Source organism: Oncorhynchus nerka, linkage group LG2, assembly GCF_034236695.1.
Source record: "Oncorhynchus nerka isolate Pitt River linkage group LG2, Oner_Uvic_2.0, whole genome shotgun sequence".
NCBI lineage: Eukaryota > Metazoa > Chordata > Actinopteri > Salmoniformes > Salmonidae > Oncorhynchus > Oncorhynchus nerka.
In genome coordinates, this window is record NC_088397.1 from 94,723,731 (window position 1) to 94,738,306 (window position 14,576).

The following is a 14,576-nucleotide window of genomic DNA, read 5'->3' on the forward strand; positions in this document are numbered from 1 at the left end:
GGCGGACGAGGTAGGGAAAGGTAGAGTAGGGGCATTTCCTGAAACTTTCTGAAGAGACAATGAGAATGCCCTGTGTGTGTGTGAGGTACGAGCGTCGACCACTTTGTGTAGCCGTTAGCAATGATGCTAATGAAAACAGTCTTCTGGTTGATGGAAAGGCTTTCCCAAAAACCTTCTCTATTAAATGGTAACTACAATGCAGCCTTGTCAGTTTTACAAACTCTCCCAACACGTGGGCTACAAAAAACACAGCTAGGGCAGGGAAGGGTGGGGGACGACAGGGTGGGGGACGACAGGGTGGGGGGACGGCAGGGTGGGGGGACGACAGGGTGGGGGGACGACAGGGGGGCGGGGACGGCAGGGGGGGGGACGGCAGGGCGGGGAACCTGGCAGGGCAGGGACGGGGGCACGGCACAGGGCGGGGACCCACAGGGCGGGGGGACAGCAGGGCGGGGGACCTGCAGGGCGGGGGACGGCAGGGCGGGGACCTGCAGGGCTGGGGCACGACAGGGCGGGGGACGGCAGGGCGGGACGGCAGGGCGGGGACCCGGCAGGGCGGGGACCCACAGGAGCAGGGGCCGGCAGGAGGGGACGGCATGGAGGGGCACGGCAGGGTGGGGTAGGGCATGGAGGGGCACGGCAGGGGAGGGGGACGGAGGGAGGGGGACGGCATGGAGGGCACGGCAGGGTGGGGTAGGGCATGGAGGGGCACGGCAGGGAGGGGGACGGCATGGGAGGGGGACGGCATGGAGGGGGACGGCATGGAGGGGGACGGCATGGAGGGGGATCGGCAGGGTGGGGGACTCCGGCAGGGTGGGGACGGCATGGAGGGGCACGCAGGGAGGGGTGCGGCAGGGAGGGGGACGGCATGGAGGGGCACGGCAGGGCGGGGATCTGATGGAGGGGCAACATGGAGGGGGACGGCAGAGGAGGGGCAAACAGGGAGGGGGGGACCTGGCATGGAGGGGCACGGCAGGGTGGGGGGACGGCAGGGCGGGGGACGGCATGGAGGGGGACGGCATGGAGGGGGACGGCAGGGGGGGGACGGCAGGGCGGGGGACGGCAGGGCGGGGGACGGCATGGAGGGGTACGGCAGGGTGGGGGACGGCAGGGTGGGGGAAGTATCAGGTTGGATGGGGAAGGGCAGCAGTGGGTAAATGCTCTTAGCCTTTCCTCTCCTGCTGACTCTTGATAGATAGATGGATAGATGATGGATGGATAATGGATAGATAGATGATGAATGATGGATAGAGATGGATGGATGGACGGATGGATGGTTAGACAGCAGCTAAGGTTTTAGACTCTCAGATCCGGCCTAGATGATATCACCAGCCGACCAGGATCCAACACCGCTTAGCCAATGGAGACAGGGCTGATGTCAGGGGAGGACCATGTGTGCTTACGTGTGTGAGAGACAGCCAGAGAGCGTAAGAGGAGAAAACGTGATTATGTGAGAAACAGCAGTGTAACTGTACTCCTGAAACAGACAGCTAATTCTGTCAGGGATCAGTTTAATGACCATTAAATATTCAGCCTGTGTGTGTGTGTGTGTTCAGAGCTCTTACACACAGACTGGTTCAATCCCAGGTGAGCCCCTGGCATGAGCACATATTCAAAAATCTTCACCTTTTACAACATAACAAAGAAGAAGACATGGACCGATGGGACCTGATCCCAGATCAGCACTACAACATAACAAACGAGAAGACATGGTCCACAACCCCATTTTGATCTGAAAATTCTCACGACCCCAACCATGGGGAAAAAAATTTAGTTTTCAGATCCCTTCACCTTTTCCTCAATGTTGCGTTACAGCCTTATTCCACAATATATTAATTTTTCCCCCTCATCAATCTACACACAATACCCCATGACAAAGCAAGTGTTTGCAAATTCATGAAATATAAACAGAAATACCTTATTTTCATAAGTATTCAGACCCTTTGCTATGAGACTCGAAATTGAGCTCAGGTGCATCCTGTTTCCACTGATCATCCTTGAGATGTTTCTACAACTTGATTGAGTCCACCTGTGGTAAATTCAATTGATTGGACATGATTTGGAAAGGCACAAATAATTATATTTAATGTCCCACAGTTGATAGCGCATGTCAGAGCAAAAGCCAAGCCATGAGTTCGAAGGAATTGTCCGTAGAGCTCCGAGACAGGATTGTGTCGAGGCACAGATCTGGGGAAAGGTACCAAAAAAAATGTCTGCAGCATTGAATTTTTTTTCTTGTTTTAATAATTTAAAAAAATATATAATAATAATAAGCCGAATAATCGGTATCGGCTTTTTTGGTCCTCCAATAGTTGGTATCGATATCGGCGTTGAAAAATCATAAATCGGTCGACCTCTAGTATATATATATATATATATATATATAGTTCTACTCTGTTGGATTTCAATGTATGTCAGTATAGTAAGCAAGACAACAACAAAAACAAATCTCTCTCAATGGAAATATTTTTACAAGGGGAACAAATACTTGGACTTAATTCAACGTCTATCCACCTAGAGCAACAATAAAGTCTGTGAATAAAGCCTCCTACGAGGACATCATGTACCCTTTCTCCTCCTGATGGATACCAGGTATCCATATGTATGTTAGAGTGTGACCTCAAGTCGTCTGTCAGGAAATACAACAGTACATTCTCCTAAAATGAACCGCTGAGAGACACGGTACAGATCTCTCACTGCCTCCTCCTACAGGAACCACAGACCAGAGCCAGCACCACAGAACACAGCCAGACCAGAACCAGCACCACAGAACACAGGCAGACCAGAACACAGCCAGACCAGAACCAACACCACAGACCACAGGCAGACCAGAACACAGCCAGACCAGAACCAACACCACAGACCACAGGCAGACGAGAGCCAACACCACAGACCACAGGCAGACCAGAACACAGCCAGACCAGAACCAGCACCACAGAACACAGGCAGACCAGAACACAGCCAGACCAGAACCAGCACCACAGAACACAGGCAGACCAGAACACAGCCAGACCAGAACCAACACCACAGACCACAGGCAGACGAGAGCCAACACCACAGACCACAGCCAGACCAGAACCAGCACCACAGACCACAGCCAGACGAGAGCCAACACCACAGACCACAGGCAGACAAGAGCCAACACCACAGACCACAACCAGACCATAACCAGCACCACAGACCACAGCCAGACGAGAGCCAACACCACAGACCACAGGCAGACAAGAGCCAACACCACAGACCACAGCCAGACAAGAGCCAACACCACAGGCAGACGAGAGCCAACACCACAGACTACAGCCAGACCAGAACCAGCACCACAGAACACAGCCAGACCAGAACCAGCACCACAGAACACAGCCAGACGAGAGCCAACACCACAGACCATAGCCAGACCAGAACCAGCACCACAGAACACAGCCAGACCAGAACCAACACCACAGAACACAGCCAGACCAGAACCAGCACCACAGAACACAGCCAGACGAGAGCCAACAGCACAGACCACAGCCAGAACCAACACCACAGCCAACACCACAGACCACAGCCAGACGAGAGCCAACACCACAGACCACAGCCAGACGAGAGCCAACACCACAGACCATAGCCAGACCAGAGCCAGCACCACAGAACACAGCCAGACCATAACCAGCACCACAGAACACAGCCAGACCAGAGCCAACACCACAGACCACAGCCAGACCAGAGACAACACCACAGACTACAGCAAGAGCCAACACCACAGACCACAGCAAGAGCCAACACCACAGACCACAGTAAGAGCCAACACCACAGACCACAGCCAGAACCAACACCACAGCCAACACCACAGACCACAGCCTGACGAGAGCCAACACCTCAGACCACAGCCAGACGAGAGCCAACACCACAGACCATAGCCAGACGAGAGCCAACACCACAGACCATAGCCAGACCAGAACCAACACCACAGAACACAGCCAGACCAGAACCAGCACCACAGAACACAGCCAGACCAGAGCCAACACCACAGACCACAGCCAGACCAGAGACAACACCAGACCACAGCAAGAGCCAACACCCAGACCACAGCAAGAGCAACACCACAGACCACAGCAAGAGCCAACACCACAGACCACAGCAAGAGCCAACACCACAGACCACAGCCAGAACCAACACCACAGACCACAGCCAGACGAGAGCCAACACCACAGACCACAGCCAGACGAGAGCCAACACCACAGACCATAGCCAGCACCACATACCATAGCCAGACCAGAGCCACAGAACACAGCCAGACCATAACCAGCACCACAGAACACAGCCAGACCAGAGCCAACACCACAGCCAGACCAGAGACAACACCACAGACCACAGCAAGAGCCAACACCACAGACCACAGCAAGAGCCAACACCACAGACCACAGTAAGAGCCAACATCACAGACCACAGCCAGAACCAACACCACAGACCACAGCCAGACGAGAGCCAACACCTCAGACCACAGCCAGACGAGAGCCAACACCACAGACCATAGCCAGACGAGAGCCAACACCACAGACCATAGCCAGACCAGAACCAGCACCACAGAACACAGCCAGACCATAACCAGCACCACAGAACACAGCCAGACCAGAGCCAACACCACAGACCACAGCCAGACCAGAGACAACACCACAGACCACAGCAAGAGCCAACACCACAGACCACAGCAAGAGCCAACACCACAGACCACAGCAAGAGCCAACACCACAGACCACAGCCAGAACCAACACCACAGACCACAGCCAGACGAGAGCCAACACCACAGACCACAGCCAGACGAGAGCCAACACCACAGACCATAGCCAGACCAGAACCAGCACCACATACCATAGCCAGACCAGAGCCACAGAACACAGCCAGACCATAACCAGCACCACAGAACACAGCCAGACCAGAGCCAACACCACAGACCACAGCCAGACCAGAGACAACACCACAGACCACAGCAAGAGCCAACACCACAGGCCACAGCAAGAGCCAACACCACAGACCACAGCAAGAGCCAACACCACAGACCACAGCCAGAACCAACACCACAGCCAACACCACAGACCACAGCCAGACGAGAGCCAACACCTCAGACCACAGCCAGACGAGAGCCAACACCACAGACCATAGCCAGACGAGAGCCAACACCACAGACCATAGCCAGACCAGAACCAGCACCACAGACAGACCAGAACCAACACCACAGACCATAGCCAGACCAGAACCAGCACCACATACCATAGCCAGACCAGAGCCAACACCACAGACAGGCCACAGCCAGAGCCAACACCACAGACCACAGCCAGAGGCAGAACCACCGACCACAGTCAAAAAGACGAGAGCCAACACCACAGCTATTTCCACTGCAGTGCTTTTAATAGCTGTCTAACTCAAAATGATTGATTAGACCAAATGATGCCATCCCAAACACAGATGGCTGGCTAGGGAGACAGGCGTGCTGCTCTACGTGCGTTATAACACTGTGATTTACTCAGGATTTAGAACCACACTGTAAATGAAGAAAAATATCCTCATCAGTTAGTCACACCTTGCACGTAGAGTAGATTACCCGTTCAACAATATACTGAAAGATTAGCCAAATCAAAGATATTTTCAATATAAAAAATAAAAAAATAAATGTAAGAAAAGTGTTATTGAAATCAAAATACTACTCATTATTAAGAACAAAACGGTAAAGCTTTTTATGACACAAATGTCTGCTTGGTAGCACCTACAGATTAAACATCGTGGAGTCTTAAAAGGAAGCCTGGGTAAATGTATTATGCAAACTTTGATCAATTATGCTTCAACAAACAAAATGTAGAATATATATATATTGGAAGGGTAGGAGTGACGCTATCTGACTGTATATATATATATATATATATATATATATATATATATATATATATATATATGTCAACAATCCCTGCTCCAAGTCTATGGATTCATTTTGTGAATATCCCAAAGAATCATGGTCCTGTTTTGTTCTAGTTAGCTCTGTCCTCTCGTAGATACATAGACAGCGTGGCTAATGTTAACGTCTGCCTGATATTATAGTTATAACATCCTGTCTCCTCTCTCAGATAGAGAACTCTGTGTCCTGTCAGACCTGCCAAGAAAAGGCCACACCCACACCCACACCGTGACAACAGGAGAATCAGATCAAAGCCTATGAGAACTCCTGGTCTGTCCTACTTTTGGCAGGGTGTGACATTGTCACTAAGTCTCCTGGGAAAAACAGTGTGCATCAAGGTCCACAGGGTCTGTCTCTCTCTCTCTCTCTCTGAAGGCTGCAGGGGAAAGCCTCTGAGTGGGTGACGAGGACTGAATCCTACAGGAAACTAGGCTGTCTGTGTGACACGTCAAGAGAATACACTCAGGAACAATGTTGGTTGAGAATCAGACCTCATTGTCTTCTGTCTGCAACGTTTAGGAGTGGAGAGACCCTAGGAGTGGAGGGACCCTAGGAGGTTTAGGAGTGGAGAGACCCTAGGAAGGGTAGGAGTGGAGGGACCCTAGGAGGGGTAGGAGTGGAGGGACCCTAGGAGGGGTAGGAGTGGAGGGGCAGGAGTGGAGGGACCCTAGGAGGGGTAGGAGTGGAGGGGTAGGAGTGGAGGGACCCTAGGAGGGGTAGGAGTGGAGGGGTAGGAGTGGAGGGACCCTAGGAGGGGTAGGAGTGGAGGGGTAGGAGAGGAGGGACCCTAGGAGGGATAGGAGTGGAGGGACCCTAGGAGGGGTAGGAGTGACGCTATCTGACTGTAATACTTTTGCCAGTGTGATTTTGGCCGTTTTGCGTGGCACAACACTCCCTGAACTGTTGCACAGCGGCACCTCGGTCAGCGTGTGATGAACCACAGTGCTTTTCATGGCACGAGGCAGGAGCGCTCCAGTTCTCTCTCTCTCAACTCACTTTCATCATCCGAACAGAGGGACATTCATTTGACATTGGAACATTCCTCCCACCTCTGTACTGGGTCAGAATGAATGAATGGACGGATGAATAGATGGGATGAACAGATCGACGGACGGATGAACAGATGAATGAATGGATGAACAGATGGACTGATGAACAGATGGATGAATGGATGGACGGATGAACAGATGAATGAATGGATGAATGGATGGATGAACAGATGGACGGACGGATGAACAGATGAATGAATGGATGGACGGATGAACAGATGGACTGATGAACAGATGGATGAATGGATGGACGGATGAACAGATGGATGAACAGATGGACGGATGAACAGATGGATGAACAGATGGACTGATGAACAGATGGACTGATGAACAGATGGATGAACAGATGGACTGATGAACAGATGGACGGATGAACAGATGGATGAACAGATGGACTGATGAACAGATGGATGAACAGATGGACTGATGAACAGATGGATGAACAGATGGATGAACAGATGGACGAACAGATGGACTGATGAACAGATGGACTGATGAACAGATGGATGAACAGATGGACTGATGAACAGATGGACTGATGAACAGATGGACTGATGAACAGATGGACTGATGAACAGATGGACTGATGAACAGATGGACTGATGAACAGATGGACTGATGAACAGATGGACTGATGAACAGATGGACTGATGAACAGATGGACTGATGAACAGATGGATGGATGAACAGATGGATGAACAGATGGACTGATGAACTGATGGACTGATGAACAGATGGACTGATGAACAGATGGACTGATGAACAGATGGACTGATGAACAGATGGATGAACAGATGGACTGATGAACAGATGGATGAACAGATGGATGAACAGATGGACTGATGAACAGATGGATGAACAGATGGACGGACGAACAGATGAATGAATGGATGGATGAACAGATGGACTGATGAACAGATGGATGAACAGATGGACTGATGAACAGATGGACTGATGAACAGATGGATGAACAGATGGACGGACGAACAGATGAATGAATGGATGGACGGACGAACAGATGAATGAATGGATGGACGGACGAACAGATGAATGAATGGATGGATGGACGAACAGATGAATGAATGGATGGATGGATGAACAGATGAATGAATGGATGGATGACGTGTGTTTAACTAAGAGCATGTCAGGTAACATTACACTACCAGTGCTTGATTCTGACGTGTGTGTGTGTGTGTGTGTGTGTGTGTGTGTGTGTGTGTGTGTGTTCCTCCTCTTACCTTTGTACTCTGCTGTAAACTCCTTCATCTCCGGAGGCAGCGACTCGTAGAAGCGTTGCTCCCGGCTGATGAGGGGTTTACACACCGTGTGGTCGTCGTAACGCATCATACTGGTGTGCCCTCCCACCTGGTGTACGAAGGGCTCTAGTGGTACCCCTCCACACCGCCGCCCCCCCTGGCCCAGCCCCCCGAGGCCTAACCCTGCCTGACTCGCTCCGTGCTTCCCCGTTGCTGCTTCCATGGTGTGGGGAAGGCACATGGCGTTGGAGGGCCTGGTGGGGGTGGCGGGGGCATGGGCGAGCAGGCCGGGCGAGCGTGGGGTGCAGGGAGGCAGCTGGGAACGCACGCTGCCGCCGGGAGGGGGAGGAGCCAGCCCGCCAGCCGCAACCCAAACGGACCAATCAGATCCCGGCTCCTCGATGAAGAGCACCGGGCGATGACGTCACACCTCCGACAGCCACCTGAGAGATGTGAGGCAGGGTGGGGAAAGAAAGACGGAGAGAGAGAAGAGAACAACATCAGTCAGAATTGTTCCTTATTCAGGCCTTATTAGGGGTGTGACGTTTAAACACATTTGGGATCGTTGACATTTATCACTCAGGAGAGCGCGAGAGAGAGGGAGAGAGAGCGCGAGAGAGAGGGAGAGAGAGCGCGAGGGAGAGCGCGAGAAAGCGAGAGGGTTAATTGAGTGAGTGAACTAACCGTAAGCAGAACAGCATTTGAAGTATTTCCCATCCCAGGGCTCCGACAGCATCCAAACTGATTCACTATATAGTGCACTACTTTCACAAGAGCCCATAAGACACTATATAGGGAATAGGGTGCCATTTGGGAACGCAGCCATACATTCCCCCCCCCAACAACAACTACAACACAAGAACAGCACACACGTCAAGGCCACATGACCTGGAAAATATAATTCCTCATAAAGTCCAACTACCTCGTAAAATAGAATTCTAATAATGCCGGGATGCTTAAATTTGTCCTGTTACACACTTGTACAAGTGTTTTGAATGAAAATGTCTTTCTTGCGTATCGTAACTCTCCCTGAGACAAGCGCAGGGAGTGGGGTCACGGCCAGGGTCACCAATGTCCAGTGCCCCCAATTATGGTTTCAGTTCCTTGCTCAAGGGCACAGCGACAGAATTTTTTTTTTCTCCCCAGCTCTTCGGCCCCGGGATTCAAACCCACGACCTTTTGGTTACTGGCCCCCTATTAATATGTATATGTCTCAGTGTAGGTCTAGGCTTAGCTACTCTCTGTAAGTAGGGGGATGTTTGAGTTACAGATACACTTTAAAACAACGACGTTAGGACATAGGAGTCTGCAGTGTCTCAGTGTAGGCCCAGGCTTAGCTACTCTCTGTAAGTAGGGGGATGTTTGAGTTACAGATACACTTTAAAACAACGACGTTAGGACATAGGAGTCTGCAGTGTCTCAGTGTAGGCCCAGGCTTAGCTACTCTCTGTAAGTAGGGGGATGTTTGAGTTACAGATACACTTTAAAACAACGACGTTAGGACATAGGAGTCTGCAGTGTCTCAGTGTAGGCCCAGGCTTAGCTACTCTCTGTAAGTAGGGGGATGTTTGAGTTACAGATACACTTTAAAACAACGACGTTAGGACATAGGAGTCTGCAGTGTCTCAGTGTAGGTCTAGGCTTAGCTACTCTCTGTAAGTAGGGGGATGTTTGAGTTACAGATACACTTTAAAACAACGACGTTAGGACATAGGAGTCTGCAGTGTCTCAGTGTAGGCCTAGGCTTAGCTACTCTCTGTAAGTAGGGGGATGTTTGAGTTACAGATACACTTTAAAACAACGACGTTAGGACATAGGAGTCTGCAGTGTCTCAGTGTAGGCCCAGGCTTAGCTACTCTCTGTAAGTAGGGGGATGTTTGAGTTACAGATACACTTTAAAACAACGACGTTAGGACATAGGAGTCTGCAGTGTCTCAGTGTAGGCCCAGGCTTAGCTACTCTCTGTAAGTAGGGGGATGTTTGAGTTACAGATACACTTTAAAACAACGACGTTAGGACATAGGAGTCTGCAGTGTCTCAGTGTAGGCCCAGGCTTAGCTACTCTCTGTAAGTAGGGGGATGTTTGAGTTACAGATACACTTTAAAACAACGACGTTAGGACATAGGAGTCTGCAGTGTCTCAGTGTAGGTCTAGGCTTAGCTACTCTCTGTAAGTAGGGGGATGTTTGAGTTACAGATACACTTTAAAACAACGACGTTAGGACATAGGAGTCTGCAGTGTCTCAGTGTAGGCCCAGGCTTAGCTACTCTCTGTAAGTAGGGGATGTTTGAGTTACAGATACACTTTAAAACAACGACGTTAGGACATAGGAGTCTGCAGTGTCTCAGTGTAGGCCCAGGCTTAGCTACTCTCTGTAAGTAGGGGGATGTTTGAGTTACAGATACACTTTAAAACAACGACGTTAGGACATAGGAGTCTGCAGTGTCTCAGTGTAGGCCCAGGCTTAGCTACTCTCTGTAAGTAGGGGGATGTTTGAGTTACAGATACACTTTAAAACAACGACGTTAGGACATAGGAGTCTGCAGTGTCTCAGTGTAGGCCCAGGCTTAGCTACTCTCTGTAAGTAGGGGGATGTTTGAGTTACAGATACACTTTAAAACAACGACATTAGGACATAGGAGTCTGCAGTGTCTCAGTGTAGGCCCAGGCTTAGCTACTCTCTGTAAGTAGGGGGATGTTTGAGTTACAGATACACTTTAAAACAACGACGTTAGGACATAGGAGTCTGCAGTGTCTCAGTGTAGGTCTAGGCTTAGGAGAGAGACACACCTGAAATCTTACAGTGGAAAAATTAATGTATGGATCTGTAGGTTAATCTGCAGAGAGCCAATCGGGACTCCTTATCCACGTAACAGATAGCTCATCTGACTCACCGACCTACCGGATTATTCATCTGACAGGTGATGTCTTTTCCATTCAACAATAGAAGCTTTCCCAAATATAGGCTAATCAATTATTAAAACGACACAGGGGTCTGTTTTCCAGAGAGCATGTTGACTGGCTGCATCACCGCTTGGTGTGACAAATGCTCGGCATCCGACTGCAAGGCGCTACAGAGGGTAGTGCATACGACCCAAGACCCAGTACATAGCTGGGGCCAAGCTTCCTGCCACCCAGCACCTCTATACCAGGCGGTTTCAGAGGAAGTCACAAAACATTTCAAAGACTCCAGCCACCCAAGTCATATACTGTTTACTCTGCTACTTAACAGCAAGCAGTACCAGTGCACCATGTCTGGAACCAACAGGAACCTGAACAAGCCTTAAGACTGCTAAACAGTTTGCTAAACAGCTAGCTAAACAGCTAGCTACAAAATTAGCTAAACAGTTAGCTAAACAGCTAGCGAAACAATTAGCTAAACAGCTAGCTAAACAGTTAGCTAAACAGCTAGCGAAACAGCTAGCTAAACAGTTAGCTAAACAGCTAGCTAAACAGTTAGCTAAACAGCTAGCTAAACAATTAGCTAAACAGTTAGCTAAACAGCTAACCGGAAAACTTTTTTTGACTCATCATACGCTGCTATTGTTTATTATTATGTGTTTCATCTTTTTATTATTTCTCTTTTCTGTCTCTCTGCATTGTTGGGAAGAACCCGTAAGTAACAATGTCACTGTTAGTCTACACCTGTTGTTTACCAAGGATGTTACAAATACAATGATTTGGTACAGGAGTAGGCGAGGAGGCGTAATCTGGGAAAACTGGCCCATAGTAGTGACAACTGGCCCATAGTAGTGACAACTGGCCCATAGCAGTGACAACTGGCCCATAGCAGTGACAACTGGCCCATAGCAGTGACAACTGGCCCATTGCAGTGACAACTGGCCCATTGCAGTGACAACTGGCCCATTGCAGTGACAACTGGCCCATAGCAGTGACAACTGGCCCATAGCAGTGACAACTGGCCCATAGCAGTGACAACTGGCCCATAGCAGTGAGAGGATGTCGCCAACTGGCCCATAGCAGTGAGAGGACGCCGCCAACTGGCCCATAGCAGTGACAACTGGCCCATAGTAGTGACAACTGGCCCATAGCAGTGAGATAATGAGAAATGTGTGTTAGTGTGGGTACAGTGTGGCTGGGTGGGTACAGTGTGGGTGGGTTTACAGTGTGGGTACAATGTGGGTACAGGGTGGGTGGTTAGTGTGGGTGGGTTTACAGTGTGGGTACAGGGTGGGTGGTTAGTGTGGGTGGGTGGTGTGGATACAGTGTGGGTGGGTTTACAGTGTGGGTACAGGGTGGGTGGTTAGTGTGGGTGGTTTTACAGTGTGGTTGGGTAGTGTGGGTGGGTGGGTACAGGGTGGATGGTTAGTGTGGGTGGGTTTACAGTGTGGGTACAATGTGGGTACAGGGTGGGTGGTTAGTGTGGGTGGGTTTACAGTGTGGGTACAGGGTGGTGGGTTTACAGTGTGGGTACAGGGTGGTGGGTTTACAGTGTGGTGGGTTTACAGTGTGGTGGGTTTACAGTGTGGTGGGTTTACAGGGTGGTGGGTTTACAGTGTGGTGGGTTTACAGTGTGGGTGGGTTTACAGTGTGGGTTTACAGTGTGGTGGGTTTACAGTGTGGGTGGGTTTACAGTGTGGGTTTACAGTGTGGTGGGTTTACAGTGTGGTGGGTTTACAGTGTGGGTACAGTGTGGTGGGTTTACAGTGTGGTGGGTTTACAGTGTGGGTACAGTGTGGTGGGTTTACAGTGTGGGTACAGTGTGGTGGGTTTACAGTGTGGGTACAGTGTGGGTAGGTAGCTGGCCGATAGACTAACTTACCAACCTAAACACAGGGTTAATTTAGTGACTGTCAGTGGCTGACATAAGAGGAAACCCTGCTGACACACAACCATGTTTAGAAATGGCATCTTGTGTATTCTACTATTCTATCTGTCAACAGATGTTGAAATCAAGTGGCCGACCTGAAAAAGAAAATTATTATTCCCCCCCGAATGAGAACGATTTCCCAATTCCTTATACAAATGCATATTTTTATGCTCCTTGCACATTTATAAAAACACAGACTAGACAGCTAGCACATAATTTTTTTAAATTTGACTAGGCAAGTCAGTTAAGAACAAATTTTTATTTTCAATGACGGCCTAGGAACAGTGTGTTAACTGCCTGTTCAGGGGCAGAACGACATATTTGTACCTTGTCAGCTCAGGGATTCGAACTTGCAACCTTCCGGTTACAAGTCCAACGCTCTAACCACTAGGCTACCCTGCCGCCCCAAGTCTGTGGCTAAAATGATGCTAGCAGAACGTGGTACCGCGACAAACTGAACATACATTTTCCACAATCATGTTGATTGATACTTCCGTCTTAGTACGGTCTGCTCTGTTACACATTTTGAGAGTTAAGAGACAAAAGGGTACAAAAAGGTTTAAATGGATACTTGAAGCCCTTTACTTCCCCAGAGTCAGATTAACTTGCGGATAAACAATTTTAATGTCTCTGCGTGCAGTTTCTATATATATTTATATCTTTTTCTGCTTATCTAAGCATAGGCTTCCTCTCGAGCTGTCTGTATCCTCCTGACTGGCGGTTCTAAAATAATTAACATGAAATGCTTTTCAGCAGTATTCAGTAGATTTAGTTATTGCTTTGCTCTTCTAAAGTCTACCAACCTAAAAGTCTATCTATGGCTCTGGCCGGTCAACAACAGTGACATCATTTTGTCCGGTTTGACCTCGGCCCTTTCGGCTTAATTTGCATCACCTTGGAGGCATGTGAGCCTTTGGCGGTCGGCGACAGCAATGCGGAAAGTCTGGACTAAATTTACAACATTAAAAGGACTAATGTCAGAGTGCGAAGGATTTAACACGGACCACAAATAGACACTGACAGCTTCTGTCAGTTTTACATTAGACTACTAATATAAGATATATACATTCTACTTATAGAACTGTATCCTGCCTACATACATATATTTTATTGATTTATTTAACCTTTATTTAACTAGGTGAGTCAGTTAAGAACACATTTTTATTCTCCGTGCATGCAGACAATGCAGAAGAAAAAAAAAGATTTTTTAAATTTTTTTTATCTTGACAGCGTCTGTCAGTTTACAAAGATCCACCCAGTTTAGGACTCATAGAACTGTACAGGCTACATGGTCCAGGGTCCATTAGTAAAGCACTATGCATTTCTCCATGCAGACACCTCTCAGTCAATTCACATTGTACTTATAAACAACCATCGCTATGGCTACATGTATACCACGTATGCATTTGTTTGTGCATGCAAAACACTGGGACGAAATAGAAGTGTTTAAAAAAAAAAAGGCAGGGTGGAATAATTCCTATTTTATGCTAGGGCCACCCTGGTAGATCGG

At 49.2% G+C, this 14,576-nt stretch overlaps 1 protein-coding gene across 2 annotated transcripts in view; it reads right to left on the reverse strand.

Annotated features, from left to right (window-relative positions):
* LOC115122517 (inositol hexakisphosphate kinase 1-like) overlaps positions 1 to 14,576 on the reverse strand; it is a 116,972-nt gene that overhangs the window by 65,370 nt on the left and 37,026 nt on the right. For both annotated transcript variants that reach the window (XM_065004376.1, XM_065004381.1), the window contains exon 2: positions 8,217 to 8,677. In XM_065004376.1, coding sequence (XP_064860448.1) covers positions 8,217 to 8,475 — 259 coding nt within the window. In that variant the 5' untranslated portion in view covers positions 8,476 to 8,677. The remainder of the gene's footprint in view (positions 1 to 8,216; positions 8,678 to 14,576) is intronic.